The sequence below is a fragment of the Lynx canadensis genome, chromosome D4 (genome assembly GCF_007474595.2).
Source record: "Lynx canadensis isolate LIC74 chromosome D4, mLynCan4.pri.v2, whole genome shotgun sequence".
Taxonomy (NCBI): domain Eukaryota; kingdom Metazoa; phylum Chordata; class Mammalia; order Carnivora; family Felidae; genus Lynx; species Lynx canadensis.
The window spans coordinates 80,494,897-80,510,475 of NC_044315.2; the positions used below are offsets into that span (position 1 = coordinate 80,494,897).

The following is a 15,579-nucleotide window of genomic DNA, read 5'->3' on the forward strand; positions in this document are numbered from 1 at the left end:
TTGAGGTACAGCCAAAGGTATCGAGGGACTGGGTATTTTCAGTGGCAGTCCCTTCAGGGTTGTTCAGAGCAAGGGGTGGGAAAGAGGTTACTGGAGTATCTCAAATCTTCATAAAAAAAAATAAGAAAAAGGTGACACCTCTCCATTGGCTAGAGGTGGCTTCACTGAGGGAGGGGTTCCATCTCTGAAGCTAGTGGAGGCAGTGAGTTGGTCTCTAGGGACCTACAAGGCTGGGCCAGGGAATACATGACTCCTCCGTTGAGCCATCTCTAGTCATTCAGCAGATACTTGCTGAGCATAATTACGTGCCGAGTACTGGGCACACAGCACTGGCTAACACAGACACAAGACCTATGTCCATGTGTCCTTGTGCTACACTCAAGCTAGCAGGGAAGGCACACCCTATTCAGGCAATCACACGGCTACACGACCTCAAACTCCAAGCTATTGAAAAAAAAAAAAAAAAAGCATATGTACTCCAAGCAGTTAACAGGAAGACCTGGAAGGCTTCCTGGAGGAGGTGGGAATGTTTGAGCTGAGATCTGAAGGATAAATGGAGTCCAGGTGAAGGGGATGTGGGAAGAGTGTTCCAGACAAGAGTGAAAAGATACACAAAGACGGTGAGGAAAAAAAGGAGGCATTTAAATGTGCAAGAAAGTGGCAGAGAAGTCGCCGGAAGCCAGACCTTGCCGGGGCCTACTGGGGATTCTGCCCTGGAAGGGTTTTGAGCAGGGGAGGGACAGGGTCTTGCAGGCAACTGAAGAAGGTCACCGGAGATGAGATGGCAGGGGTGAGGAGTGAATGTGGGTGACCCGTTCGGAGGTGATGGCTGTCGCCCAGGCACAAAGCAAGGCGGCCAACCAGATGGAGAGAAGGACTTGAGAGGCATTTTGGGAGGTAGACTGGCAGGACTTGTCATATGGCATCACTCCACTGCTCTGTGCAGGGAAGCTGTGCCCCAGAGCTAAGCCTTGTGCCCCCTTCTCCTCCCTGTGAATAAACGGGGGTACAGCCTGGTAGGAAGAGTTCTACACTTGAGCTCAGGCACCTGCCGTGGCTCAATTCCTGCCTGGCCCGAGTTTTCTCGACCCTGAAAAAAAAAAAGTGGCTCACAGTTGTTTCACACTCTGTAGTCTCTTATCCCCTCCTCCTGCCTTCTCCCCATGGCGGGGCGGAGGGGGGGTGGTCCTGCATTTCCTTGTAGGAATAAAATGCATGCTTTGTCACCACCTATGGTTTCTCCTCTGAGCCCAAGACTCAAGGACCACGCTCGAAAATTTCTTGTTCCTATACTGATTCTGACAATATCCATCAGAGCTAACCCTTAGCCAGGTACCCTTCTAAGCAACTGACATAGATCAGCTCATCGAAACCTCACAACAATCCAATCTTCTCATCCTACAGAGGAGGAAGCTGACGCACAGAAGTATTAAGCGATTTGCCCAAGGTCCTACTGCTGGTGAGGAGTAGAGCCAGTATTTGAACCTGGGGGATCAGACTCCAGGTCCTACAAGAAGTGGAAGGGGGAGGGGAACGGAGAGGAAGAGGGGGAGGGTCTGCTGCCACCCATTGCTCAGATGGCCATCCTGGCACTCAGGGCACTAGCTTCTAGATTCAGCTTTGCGACCTTGTCACGTCTCTTTACTAACCTGTCCTTCGTCCCCTCCTCTCCCAGAATCCTGCCACATCTCAGTGGTCACAGCAATAACATATTCATCCTTCAGGGCTCACATGCCATCTCCTCTGTGCCTTTCTTGATACGATCCTAGCCTGGCACATAGTAGGTGCTCAAGAAACAGTTGTACCTAAGTGCAAACAGTAGATCCCCCTCCAAAGCCAAACATAATCTTAGCCTCCTTAACTCTGACAGTTCCTTTTCTCTACCCTGACAGTCTTCCTCTTCTACCGCTGGTTATTTATATGCCTATCTTCTTGCTCCATCTAGATCATAACCCCCTGAGGGTAGGACTTGCACTTGTATCCCTAATCGGTTGATGGGCTCCATTTAGTATTTTGAAATCCTCTTTAGCTCGGTGCTGTCCACCTGTCTAAGGCTAGTGCCCTCAGCTCACCTCAGGCCATCGCATGGCCAATTCACAAGGTGCCACAGGGTCTGCTGCCTTTTACGCCTCTTGCAGACATTCAGTAGATTCCTCACGTTGAAAAATGCGTGCCCGGAGTCTGGGTGCCAAACCATGGCCGTGGAGAGTGGCCAGAACCCGCTCCAGCTACCGTGTGGAAAGTGCCCAGCACTGCAAAATCACCCTCGTTATGGGAGGTCAGTGCCAGAATGCACACTGGGGCCTTTGGCTCCCATCTTTGAATTTTGTGAACCACCCAAAATATGGAAGTACGACTCTGGCTGAGATTCCAAACACCAAGCTTAAACAATCAAGCATTCAGAGCTTGTAGGTTATCAGCACAAGGATCTCAATCAACTCAGGGCAGGGACTCGAAAGACTGTTCTTCAGTTGGATTCTTCCAACCACTAGAGCTCTTCCTTCTACTTGTCAAAACCCCCTGTCTTGTTCTGCCCTCTGGAGCAGAGGAAGAGGAGGAAGAGGAGGAGGAGGAGGAGGAGGAGGAGGAGGAGGAGGAGGAGAAAGAGAAGGAGGAGGAGGAGGAGGAGGAGAAGAAAGAGGAGGAGAAGAAGGATGAGGAGAAGGAGGAGGAGGAGGAGGAGGGAGAGGAGGAGAAGGAGGAAAAGAAGGAGGAGGGAGAGGAGAAGGAGGAGGAGGAGAAGGAGGAGAAGAAGGAGGAGGGAGAGGAGGAGAAGGAGGGGGAGAAGAAGGAGGAGGGAGAGGAGGAGGAGGAGGAGGAGGGAGAGGAGGAGGAGGAGAAGAAGAAGGAGGGAGAGGAGGAGAAGGAGGGGCAGGGAGAGGAAGAGGAGGAGGAGAAGGAGGAGGGAGAGGATGGCAGCTAGCATTCACTAAGTGCTTATTAACTCCCAGGCATTGCCCTAAATGTTTTATATACAATAACTTACTGACTCCTCCCAATGAGGTACCTATGAAGCAGGTACTATTATTATCCCCTCATTTTTAAAGAGAGGGAAACTGAGGAACAGAGTTGCTGAGTAACTTGCCCAGGGCCACAGAGGAGGTGAATGGTGTCACAGAACCAGTTCCAGGCAGCCCAGCTCCAGACTCCAGACAAGATATTTCCTCTGCCCTCAAGTACCCAAGGGATCCCAGGGTCCCTGCACCTGACTCTGAATTACCTTGCCTCAGGACTAAGTATGTCCAGTTTCCTCAATTCAAAAGACAGACGGGGTTTGTAGACTCCTTGAACTTGACCACACCCTAGCTTGTCTCGATTTTGTTAAAATGAGTTGTTCAGAATGAAACAGAATAACGCTCCAGAAGGGGTTAGATCTACTCTGCACTCCCGGGAGTAACAGCTCCCACGCTCTGGAGTCTTCCTTCTGCTGATGTACTTAAAGGTACAGATCCCTTTTTTAGTAGCCAAGATGGTCCTGCAGGCTTAAGCTTTAAGAGCAGAAGGAATTTAACTGTTAATCCAGGCTGTCACCTTTAACTTCGGGGCTACTAACGGACTTCATCATGAAAATATTAGTGGTGTCAGGACAGCTCCCCCGCCCAGAGTTGTGTTGTGGACTTCTTGGGTAAAGTGCCTCCTAAGTCAAAGGGATCATGCATTTTTGTAGCTGTTTGCACAGACTACTTTCTGTCAGGAGCCTCTCCAGCTGGAATCTCTGAGACACTGGATTTTCCTAAAGCACAGAAGCACGAATATTTGGTGGGGGGGGGGGGGGGGGGGGAATCCACTGATGCATTTGAAAACTCAGAAGTGTTTCATTCATTTTGCTTTCCAGAGTTACAACAAAACAAAACAAGACAAGACACCCAAGCATGTTAGCCAGGCACAAATGAATCACCAGCCACTCAGAGTGGATGGTATAGCGAAAGTCAACAACTTAAGTTATGCCTTTCAACTCTGAAAATATCTTAGAATTGCAAGATGTGGGGTGGATTTCTCATGGCATTCCTGTCTGAAATTTCTTAAGGTAATTTCCACAGCTCGTCATACCAATAATGAAAGTTACATTTGGGCTTAGGATGGCCTCGCTGTTTCTGCACATAACCCACCCAGAACGGCAAAGGTACAAAAGTCAAGACATTAGGAATGTGACAGGAAGGAAGGGGATTAATTAGCCAGAAGGTACTTGTCGATCTAATGATTTTAAATATAGTCCAGGGCTCAGGGATACAGGAAGGGTGGAATCTCTTCTTCATTGTTAATCCCAGTTTTAATTTCAACCTGGTCACGTGGCTGACACGAGGAGACTCAAGTCCAAGGTGGGTGTCACACTCCACAATTACCTGTTGATATATTCCCAAAACACAACAATTACAGTCGAGACAACCAGCATTGACAGAATCACTTTTCCTTTGACATTCATTATTTTCTCCTGGGGAGACAAAAAAAAAAAAAAAAAAAAAAAAAAAAAAGGAGAAAGGAAAAAGAAGATTAAATAAAAAAAAAGTGAGGTATGGTTTTCTAAGAAAGGCTGCCATCTTCAGAGAGGAAAAGCTCATAAATATTTAGCTAGCGCGAAGGAGTGCCATTAGCTAGCTCAATGGCAAAGTAGTAATTCAATGAGTTGGCAGGGCCGCCCGGGTGGGAAGGGGGCTAAGGTCACTCTGGCGCTCAGAGGGAAGGTATTGCAACCGATCCCGGTCTGCCATGGATGTGGGTGGGCGAGGGTGTAGCTAGAAACCGTTCCCATGGACCCTCGCTGCCTCCTGACCCAGATTATGGGAAACCATCCTTTCCCTGGCTCTGCTGCCGTTGACATACTGACCACAGGCCCCATCCTCGGAGGGGAAGACAGCCCTGGTCCCTTAAAGTCTAGGCTCTCCCATTCTCAGCCCCATCCGGCTTTTCCCCACCACACCCACAATCAACCAATCAATCAATCGGTGCACAGTGGGTACTTAAATGTGTCTTGATTGCTGCATGAAGTCATGGTTGGAGAGGCGCTGGGTGCCAGGTGGGGAACGACGGGTTGCAAAGTACTTTAATTTGGGCGGTGAGGGAAGACCTTGCTGGGGAGGTGACTAAAGCTTCCCAAGGGATGAAGACAGAAGGCAAAAGGACGAGAAGTGCAAGGCAAGTCCCACACTTGGGAGCAAACAGATCTAGATCGGGACTGTGCCCACCCGTCATAATGATGAGATGTCTTCACTCCCAGAGAAGGGTGGATTTGGGTGCCAGCCCTCATACACACAGAGCTGGGGGACCTTGAACATGGGGCAGGTCCTCGGGTCCTCATCCACAGCTCCAGAAAGCTCCGAGGACCAAAGGCCTTTTTATAATTTAATTGGCACCAAGATCCTAACTGATATGAGGCTATTTATAATCTTTACCCCACTTGGTGATGCTGTTTACGTGTTTCTTTGCAGAAATATTGATGGATTTCATTACGTCGTGCAGCATAATACACAATTATGGGCGTTACATAATACACGATATATTATCTGCAACCCCCAGAATTCTGAATCCCAGCATACCTGGCCCCAGAGTTTCAGAAAAGGGATTGTGGATCGCTAACTGAATTGGTTCCTTCATCTCTAAAACGGGGACGGAAGTGGTGATGATTGCAAGAGGTAACATCCACAAAATGCTTCACATTGCTCCTCACACTATATACATGCGCCCCAAAATGCTAGTTCTGGTTACCGGTGTCCATAAAATGGGCTGTTGGGAGGCTCCAATGGGACAGCACGGTGCCTGGTACTCGGTTAGAGCTCAAAACGTATATGAGGAAAAGGAGTAAGAACGTGTTAAACAACGAGGTGCAAATAAATGCAGATCGGGGACTGTAACGGTTTATCCATCTGTTCGGTGCCACAGCCTGATTCAGAGGTCCTGGGAAGCAGGAGGCACCCGGAGTTTCTCTGATCGAGCCCAGGGCCCTGTTACAGTCCTGCTACAATACCTGTGTGTGCGGAGGAGGTGACAACGTTGCATCCCGAGCTTCATCAATGCCACCTGCTGAGGATCCAATGCCAACTGCTTCCCGGTGGAAGAAACACTGAACACTAAACCGAGGAACACCCCAACTCCCGGCGTGGAGAACAATGACACGCTGGGCAGCGCCCAAATCAGACACACCTCCCAACCCCCTCTCCCAGTATGCGCATAACTTTTTAATGCCAGACACTAGCATCAGAGGCAACTCTCGAAGCCCATATCTTTCTGGAGATCGCTTGAACCTGCTTATGTTTTGCTGGAGACTTACGCCTGGAGGCCAGGTGGGTGAGCCAATACCGGGTCTTTTTTTGTTGTTGTTTGTTAACTTTCTTTATTCTGAGAGAGACAGAGAGAGCGAGCGGGGGAGGGGCAGAGAGAGAGAAAGAGGGAGCATCCCAAGCTGGCTCCACGCTGTCAGCACAGAGCCTGATGCAGGGCTCGAACTCACGAACCTGTGAGATCATGACCTGAGCCGAAACCAAGAGTCGGACGCTCAACCGACTGAGTCACCCAGGCGCCACCCCCCCCCGCCCCACCCAATACTGCGTGTTTTAGCAAGCCACTAGAAATGGGTGTATCCATGCTTCCTGGGATCTGGAATCCAAGTCCCCAGGGAAGGAAGGGTTGGCAGGGTGGCCAACAGAGCTTTTAAAACATTTTCATTTCTCTCTCTGGACACAAGTGAGGCATTTGGCAGTCAGCACGGTCTAAAAGTCCTTCTCTTATGTTTCTGTCTCAGAATTTTCAAAACTGTATAATTCTGAAAATTGGTGGTTGGCTATCTGACCCACCAAGCAGGAAATGTGGGATGGCTTCTACATTCCTTCGTGTAAGGGGTAGAGCACTGAACTGGGACCTGCTGAAAACTGACACCGTGTCTCACACGGGAGAGTGTAGGTCTAGGTCACCTGGGTGCCTCCTTTCCCAAGATTTAGCCAGTTCTGCCAGAATCCCCCCCCCCCCCCCCCCCCCACCTCCCAAGCCTTCTTGTCACACTTGTGATTTTTCCCTAAGTCTGTCCTACCCCAGGCACGGGCTGCCCCAGGGCCAATCCTAGACAGCGACCCTCACAACGGCTCCCACATGAAGTGTGACCCATAAATTAATTCTTCCGTACCCACCCCATCCTGTGCCCCCCACCCCAACAACAACCACACACACACACACACACACACACCCTTCAGAGAATCTCAGAATTACACCCCAACTGGGCTAAGTCAAGGTATTCCTTCCAAACTGAATTCCTCTCTGAAAGGAATTCTGGTGAACCATGTTTTCTCCATCTCGTGTCAGGGGAAAAGGTAAACGTCTCAGCTGAATAACAGAGCACTCAGAAGCTCTGGAAAAGCCATTATATCTGGAGAACGGGAATTGGGCAGGGAGAAAGCAGTGCTGGAGGAAAGCAAACCTTCCCACAGGTTAACAAATCCTCCTCTCTGCCTCCGATTCCTCCCCCGGCCCAGGGAACCCAAGCCCTCCTCCCTGTGAAGCTGCTTCTGCGAGCCTAGTAGCTTCTGGAATATTGCACTGAAGTCAAGAGACTCAAAAGGATCCAGGTCAGGTAGTGACAAGTGTTGCACAAGAACACAACTCAGGTAAGGGGACAGGGGAAGGGCACAGGCACCAACTGGGTGTTCATGACCTTGGACGGAACTCGAGTTCTCCACACCCCCCTCGGGGACGCTCAGACCCGGGAGGAAACTAGACCAGCATTGAGACTCTGGAGTCAGCGGTCCTGGATGTCTGCCTTGGGTGAGTAGTCTGAGCCCCTAGTTACATATACAAAACGGAGCTTGAAACACCCTCCTCCGGGGTTCTAGAAAGGACTGAAGGAGATCGTGTATACGAAGCACATGGTGCCTGGTGGTCAGCAAATGCTCCACACCTGGCAGCCGTCAGGACGCTGATGCTTTCTAATGGGAGAGTTTCTAAAATGCGTGCTCTAGAGCAGAGCGGTGCTGTACCTGAGGGAGTCTGAGTCCTCCGGAAGAGTCAAGGGTGAGCCCGCCCCCCACCACGAACTGTGACTGTCCTCAGGGCTCCCTCCCCATTGCCTGCAGCCCGGGACCCGGCTGCTCATCGCGTCTGCCCCCCCTGCCTGGTGCTCGAGGCAGGCGAGCAGGCGAGGAAGGGGAGGTTCGTAGGTGTAACGGACCTACGGGTCGGCCCCAGCCCCTCCACAAAGCCGGCTTTGTAACCCAGGATCACGAGTTTCTCTGGCCTTGGTCTCCCCGTCTGTGAAACCAGTTCTGTGGACTTAACTTCCCACGACGGGCTTTCCGTCGATGGACCCGGGATGTGGAAGAGAAATCAAGCAGAGAGCTGGAAGTCTCGGCTTACGAAGGCGGTTCACTGAGACCCACCGGGAGCTCCTGGTGCCGTGGCCCGTGTGGATTCCTTGATGTGATGACAGCATGGCGGGAGCACCTACCCGCACGTGTTGAGCGCCGAGGCTGACTTACTCAGAAGCTGATGAAGCCTGGGCATCCTGCCCCCTTGCGAGCCTGGGCCTGACCTTCTGTCGCGGGTAGGGGGTGGGTCAGGAAGGCCTCCTAGAGGCAAAGAGTGCTCCCGCTGTCTGAGGGGATCATTCCAGCCTTGGGGCCTGTCCTGGGGCTAAAGGTGGGGCCGGGGGACTGAACCCACTACCTGCCCGCCCACCTGGGTCCCAGTAACAACCTGCCCCACAGGCGCCCTGTTGGGCACCCAGGAGCGCCCCCCCTTGGGTCCCAAGAGGAGGGGCTCGAACCCCATGCAGCTCTGCGCCCAGCTGAGGGGTCACCTCGCGCCCTACCCCTGCCCCATCTAGGATCAAAGAGCTGGGTTCTCTGGGTGAGAAACAGCCGAAAGATTTACAGATGCGTCACCACCAACACTAAGTTGTGAAGCTGGAAGAGACATTTCTAAAGTCTCAGTGATAAGAAGGAAGGTCGATTCACCAGGCCAGAGGCCAGACGGATTCGTCTCCCTTTGGTCTCTATTGAAAATGATACTGCAGAATCATCCTAACACAAAGAGGCCATCCAAGACTATGCAGCCAAACGATGACAGGTGCATTAGACAGCTAAGCACTACTAATGGTTTTTATGGTGTTTTCACGTCATTTTATTATGATGTCGTTTTCCTGGGTCTTTTCCTGTTTGAAGTATTTGTCAGTTTTTGTTATTTGCTGTGGTATCTCTTCTCATATCCTAGTATTCACTTCCATGACTAATACTGTGGGTGCAACTCTGCCTTCTGTCTCTTGAAGACGGCTCTGAAAATGGAATAAACTTCAGGCCCTTGGACGCTCCCCAGAGGAACTAGGCCAGGCCCCGGGCCAAATGTTTTCCCAGTAGTCTCTCCGCTAAGCCCCACGGTTACCCTGTGAAGTTACTCTAGTGTCATCCCCGTTTTAAAGATAGGAAAACAGAGGGGCGCCTGGGTGGCTCAGTCGGTTACGCGTCCGACTTCAGCTCAGGTCATGATCTCGTGGTCCGTGAGTTCAAGCCCCATGTCAGGCTCTGTTGCTGACAGCTCGGAGCCTGGAGCCTGCTTCGGATTCTGTGCCTCCCTCTCTCTGTGCCCCTCCCCTGCTCACACTCTGTCTGTCTCTCTTGAAAATAAAGAAACATTAAAAACAAATTTTAAAAAAAGATAAGGAAATAGAGGCTCAGAAAGATTAAGTAACGTGCCCAATGTCACACAGCATAACTCGGTGGAGATGGGATTCCGGTCCCGGGAGCTGGGCTTCAGTGCCCACCCTTGTGAACACTCTTTTCTCAATAAGCATGAAGGCTCACCCGTGGACTAATCACCTGGGCCTCTCTGGCACATCCTCTCATTTTGCCTTTCTTGATTATCACGTGAGAGTCGCTTGGGTCACAACTCACCCCAAGCTGGCCACTCACAGGCTAGACTCGCTGAGGGGCTAGCTTCCCCGGACCAGCTTGAGCCTCGGCAGGCGCCTGCTGTGTGTCGGCTGGGGCCTTCCTCGCTCCCCGCCCCCCTTGTTCATCCCTCGTCACGGCCAGAGTCCAGAGTCGTGGCTTTTGGTGGCGGAGACTGAGGTTTAACACAGACTGAGGTTACTGCGTTCACCCAGAAGAACTGGGGGGAGGGGCGGTGCTGACTTTGAAAAGCAGACCCTTGGCCTCGCAGGCCCAGCTCTTGGAAGGGGGTGGTGCTGGGGGGTTCCGGAGGGGAGTGCCACTTTCTCCGCACCCCCTGCTAAAATGGTGGGCATCACAGGGAAGAGCTCCCCGTTGGAAGAAACATGGTGCAATTTGTGGGGAAAAAAAATATATATGTAGAAAGCTGCTTCCAGTGATGTTTTCCATTATGAGGGTCAGAGTAAACACAGACGGAGGAAACAAAGAGTCAGGTCTCAGACTAAATACACAGCTAATTGTCGCTCCAGCCATCACAAACGGAACAACCTGTTCTCTGAAGTCCATCTTGTGGTGCCTTTTCTTGAATCCCCTCCAGGAAATCTGAAGCCTGTATCCAGCCAGCTTTTCCTTACTGCCTGGCTCCGGAGTTACTGTGCAAGGGTTTTTTTCCAAGAGAAATAAGGTAAACGAAGTGTCTGCACTGCCCTGAGGGGGCTCTGCCTCAACGTCAGCCCAGAGCCCTCCTGCCTCCGCATTGTCACTCTGAATCCTGTAGAGAAAACCCCAGGCCGTGGCCACACCAGCCAGCCACAGCCCCGTGAGGTCCTGCCAGGGGGGGAGCAAAATAAAGCAGAACTTACAGTGAAACCTCTGAGCCAGCATCCCACCAGCTCCTGCTTCTAGACGGGGGAGAGAAGGACTTTGTCTTCTTCCAGAACTACTGAGGGCACCAGCAAGAGGGGCAGGGGAGAGCGAGGTTCCTCCCTGCCAGACCCTGCTCGCAACTCCCCCATGGACCCCGACAAGGCAGAAGTAAATCATTCCAGCATCTCGACATACCTCATCGTCTGCTTCTCTCCCCGCAGAGTAAAAGGCAGAACAACAAAGTTCTATTGAGCTCCGCTCTGCAGAAGGAGGCAGGGCCGGGAGGAAGGGGAAGGTGCTGTGTTCCAACTCCTGTCAAAAGAATAAACAGCTGTTTCAGGAAGGGGGGGGGGTGGGGAGACAGATCCCATAGCAGCCAGGGGCTTTGTTCCTCGCTGGCCCCGGGAAGTGGGCTGTTTATCAGGCCTGTTGACTCCGAGGTACATGCCAAGGCTGAGACGTCTCTCTCTGGGCCCACGAACGGCCCGGCCTCCCTCCCCGAGCGAAACTACAGGCCCAAACTAGGCCTGGCGTTGGAGGAGGCAAGGCCACCACCCTTCAGAGGGACACACAGGCCGCCCACGTCACCCACTCCTTGGCAGAAATGGGAACTGTTCTGAATCCAAACAACCCCAAGTAACTACTATAAGGAACAGCCAATGAGAGGTCTTAAAAAAAAAAAAAAATGCAGGGGTTGGGGTGGGTGAAGGAGAGAGTCCTCAAGACTCTAGTCGAAATGCCACCTGAACGTTCCTCAAGGTTGAGCCTCTCCTCCACATCTTTTGAACCTCGGAAGTTGTTTTGTTTGAACACTATTTTTATAGAATGTTATGAGATCTCCCGCATCGAAAGCCGAGCTATAAGAACTTTAAAAGGTCATGGAGGCCCAACCCTGCGCTTTGGCTGAATAATGCTTAACCCTTCCCACACCCACCTCCTGCTCCTAAAATAGAATTTTCCAGCTGGAAAGGACCTTAGAACAGTGGATTTCTCAAACGTCAAAACAGCTAAAAACTTTTATTAAAAAAAAAAAAAAGAAAAAGAAAAAAACCCACAGGAAGTCATTCTCAGAACCCCACCGTGCAAGATGGAGCGTACAAACTGCTTTGGCCGAAGCAGGGAAAGGAAGCGCAAAGAGCCCCCCCCCCCAACCCCAGCCCTCCCGAGGGGCCCCACACCCCTCACCTCCCGCGAGGATAGTCTGGCAACCCCAGACTTAGGAGAAGGGGCCAAAGTCCAGGAGCCCCACCAAGCGATGCCTCATCTAGCCACTTGCAGCTTGCTGTTAACAAAATCTCACAGCCCCTCCTCCGGGGGCCTGAGTTGTCTGACCACAGCGTTCAGCACCTGAAGTTCCAACAACATGCTTAAATCTAGTAAAGCTGAACAAAAGCGCACCTGGCAACCCATCACTGCACTGTTGGTCTGGACACCACGGCAAATGTGCATAAGCCCACCAAGAGACGCAGACCGGGACGTTCACGGCAGAGCAAGAACTGGAAACAACCCCAAAGACGATCATCAGAGCAGATCGGTAAGGTCCTAGAGCGGGATTCCAGGCACAGCACTAAGAATGAGCCAGCTGTAGCTGTTAGCAGCCACGGGATGGATCTCACACCCATCATGTGCAGAGAAAGAAGCCTTGGATGAGTCCCTTTATGTAAAGCTCGAGAACAGGCAAATCCGTCTGTGATGCTGAGATTCGGAAGGGGCCCAGAGAAGCTCCCGTGGGGCCGGTCATGCTGCTGCTTAAGTCGGGTAGTGGATACACAGGGGTGTCCACTTGGTGAAAATTCATCACAAATGCGCCTTTTCTGTGTGAATGCTAAGAACAGAAACCAACAGAAAACTTTCTGCTGAAAACTGCCTTATCTGCCTTATTCTGTCTTCCCCTGACCCTGGCTTGAGGGCCACAGGCCCTACTTTTTCCTTCTTTTGGGTTCCCCGCCACAAATACCAAGCATCACCGAGCACCTCCCTACGGGTCCAGGGAGGATTTGCTGCATTACACGATCTAGAAATCTGGAGCGATCGTCAGTGCGAAAGGGAAAGATAGCAGAGCTTAGACGCTAAGATAAGCCGGTCCTTTTCACAAGCAAACGCCTCCCACAGGTCAGAAGGGGCTCCCACTTCACGATTTGCAAAATCAGCCTCTCTCGGTGATCCTCGGGGTCACCCACAAAGCGGTCGGGGAGCAGAAGGAGGCTCTGGGAGTCTCAGTGATTTGCTCAAGGTCCACAGTGGGCGAGTCCGAGGAGCTGTGCTTTCTCCCCTAAGCTGCCTCCAGGGGGGAACACTCAGCAGGCTGGTGGAGTTAGAGTCTCCAGGCTGGTTAACCACAGCTCGACACAGTGTGCAAACCTAGAAGGCAGAACGTTTAACTTCTAAGGATCCAACATGGTTTTCCTCCTTCCCTGACACAGTCATGCTCAGACCCTCAAAACAAAGGGGCACACACTTGCGGTCATTCCTTAATCGAGAGGCAGAGAACCTAGCAAATGAGCCTCGGATGTGCTAATCAGAGGAGGCCAGAGGCTGCATGGGTAAGGGCTCACCACCGGGCCAGCTGGGCTGGCTAATCTCATCATCTGATGGTCGCTAGGGCTCCTTCCAGTCCCAGCAGCCCATGAATCTATCAGTTAGCGGCCAGCATTCAGTACCTGTCCACTGGCCACACCTCAAGGCAGGATGGCAGGGCCTCAGAGTTGTGGCCAAGGTGGCTGTAAGCCCAGGTGTGGGAATCCCTGGCTTTGCATCCAAGACCACTTCCGGTTGGGAAAAACAATGAAGGTCAAGATCCTGCCCGCGAGGACGAGGTATTCTTGACAAAGAACAAAAAGGCTGCAGGTTGTCAGCGTTTGATTCATCCCAAATTTGTCACAAAAGACATTCTTGCTTGTAAGCGACAGAGCCAATTGGCGTTTCTCCGTCCGTGTCAAGGATAATCATCCTCCCTCACCTCGTGGGGTGGATGAGGGGCTGTAGAGAGTGGTGGTTACAAGTACAGACTCTGGAGGCAGGCTGCCTGGCTTTGAGTCCTAGCTCCGCCCCCTATGCTGTGCAATCCTGGGCGACTGGCTTAACTTCTCTGGGCCTCCATTTCTCCATCTGTAGCCAGGCACCATGAAATGAACCACAGGCGAGGGAGTGAAACAGTAAGTGTAAGGACCTCTCTCCAGCAGCCTGCCCGGGAAGGGTAGGAGAGAGGGTGCCAGCTGGTGGGGCCGGCTGAGGATGGAAAACCTTCCTGGGACAGAGCCGAGGAGAGAGAGGGTTTGAAGATTCAGAAAGGGGGCAGGACAAGTGTGGAAGAGCATTCCTGTGGGGGGAGGATCGAGGGGTGCCCCTAGGACAGGCAGAGGTGCTTCCGTTTGTGCAAAAGCAAAGGAGACAGGATGCGTGGGCTGGTGATAAGTTTTGGGGGACACGGGCAGTCGGGAAACTGACAAGCTCCAATCCGGAGTGGCTAAGGGTGGAGGACGGAGTGGGTGGGTGGGGAGAAAGGAGCTGGAGGGCCACACAGAGTCTTATCACCAGGAGTCGGAGCCTCACCACACCGAGGAATCTGCATTTCATCCTGAGGGTTCTGGGGAACCCTTGAATGACATTAGGCAAGAGAGTTACTGATTTGCTCTGCAGAGTTACTTGGGCTGCAGGGCGAGGGTGGGTGGGAGAAGGAAAATCTCCAGCCAGGGAGACCCACGGGGAGCCTGCTGGCCCATGTCCTGGTGAGATCGGAGACCTAGACAATGGAAGTTGCTGGAAGATAAGAAAGCACCAGCTGTCTGAGATAAATGAAGGAAAGGGCACCTTGAGAGCTTGGATTACATGAAGTAAATTCTCCCTCAACTTCTCGTGTCAGCCTTGTCGGTGAGCAACTCCCGGATTTAAAATGACTTTCTTTGCATAGGTTCCTTATTTATCTTTTAAATATCGTTCTTCTCCTCCCAGAATGTCAAGTCCATGCGCAGATACTTCCGTATGTTTTGGCCCAAAGTGAAAGTGCCTATGACATCAGCCCATGTTCAATGCGGCCCTGTAGGCTACGACGCATGCCTGGTCCACGCGCTTGGCACCTGTGTGTTCAATACATGTTAACTATTCCAAAAATGGAAGGCAGTGATGAGAGCAATAATCGCAGTGAGCAGTAGGGTGAAGAGAGCGAGGCAGACGTGGGTGTCATTCCTGCCCCTCCAGGCGTGGACCCTGGGGTGGGCAGCGCGGGCCCAGGATGAGTGTCTGCACGAAGAGTCCGGTGATCCGGGTGCTGGCTGACGTTGCAAACTCTGCAAGTTCTGGGTAAATGGCGGAGTGAAACGATGTTCCTACTAAAGAATGGTGTGTAAGGTTGGGAGTGGGGGGAACCGGTGAGCCCCGTTCTAGACGCATTGGGTTCGAAGAACCTGCTGGAACCAGCTCAGCAGCGAGGCTGGGAGGAGTCTGATTTGGGAGTTGTCAGTACGCAGGCAAGAGCAGGCAGGTCCGCTGGGTGCTGAGGCAGAGGAAGCACAGAAGACAGAGAGGGGCGTCCCTAACAGGCACTGCCCTGAAGCCAGGGGTGGGGGGGGGGCACCGCAAGGAGGTAGGGGGTGGAGCCAGGAACAAAAGGAATCATGGGGCGCCTGGGTGGCTCAGTCGGTTGAGCGTCTGACTCTTGATTTCAGCTCAGGTCATGATCTCATGAGTTCGTGAGTTCGAGCCCCGCGTCAGGCTCAGCGCTGACGGTGCAGAGTCTGCTTGGGATTCTCTCTCTCCCTCTTTCTCTCCGTCCCTCTCCCTCCCTCTCTCTCTAAGTAAATAAATAAACTTTAAAAAAAAAAAAAAAGGAATCACGAAAGCCAGACAC

At 52.1% G+C, this 15,579-nt stretch overlaps 1 protein-coding gene across 2 annotated transcripts in view; it reads right to left on the bottom strand.

Moving 5' to 3' along the window:
* Window positions 1–15,579, bottom strand: part of GGTA1 (glycoprotein alpha-galactosyltransferase 1 (inactive)) — a 55,509-nt gene that overhangs the window by 16,587 nt on the left and 23,343 nt on the right. The window contains exons 2-3 of one of the 2 annotated variants that reach the window (XM_030294307.2): window positions 10,929–11,045; window positions 4,344–4,432 (exon numbers count right to left, since the gene is read on the bottom strand). In XM_030294307.2, the coding sequence (XP_030150167.1) occupies window positions 4,344–4,423 (80 nt within the window). In that variant the 5' untranslated portion in view covers window positions 4,424–4,432; window positions 10,929–11,045. The remainder of the gene's footprint in view (window positions 1–4,343; window positions 4,433–10,928; window positions 11,046–15,579) is intronic. The other variant, XM_030294308.1, reaches the window with a different exon arrangement.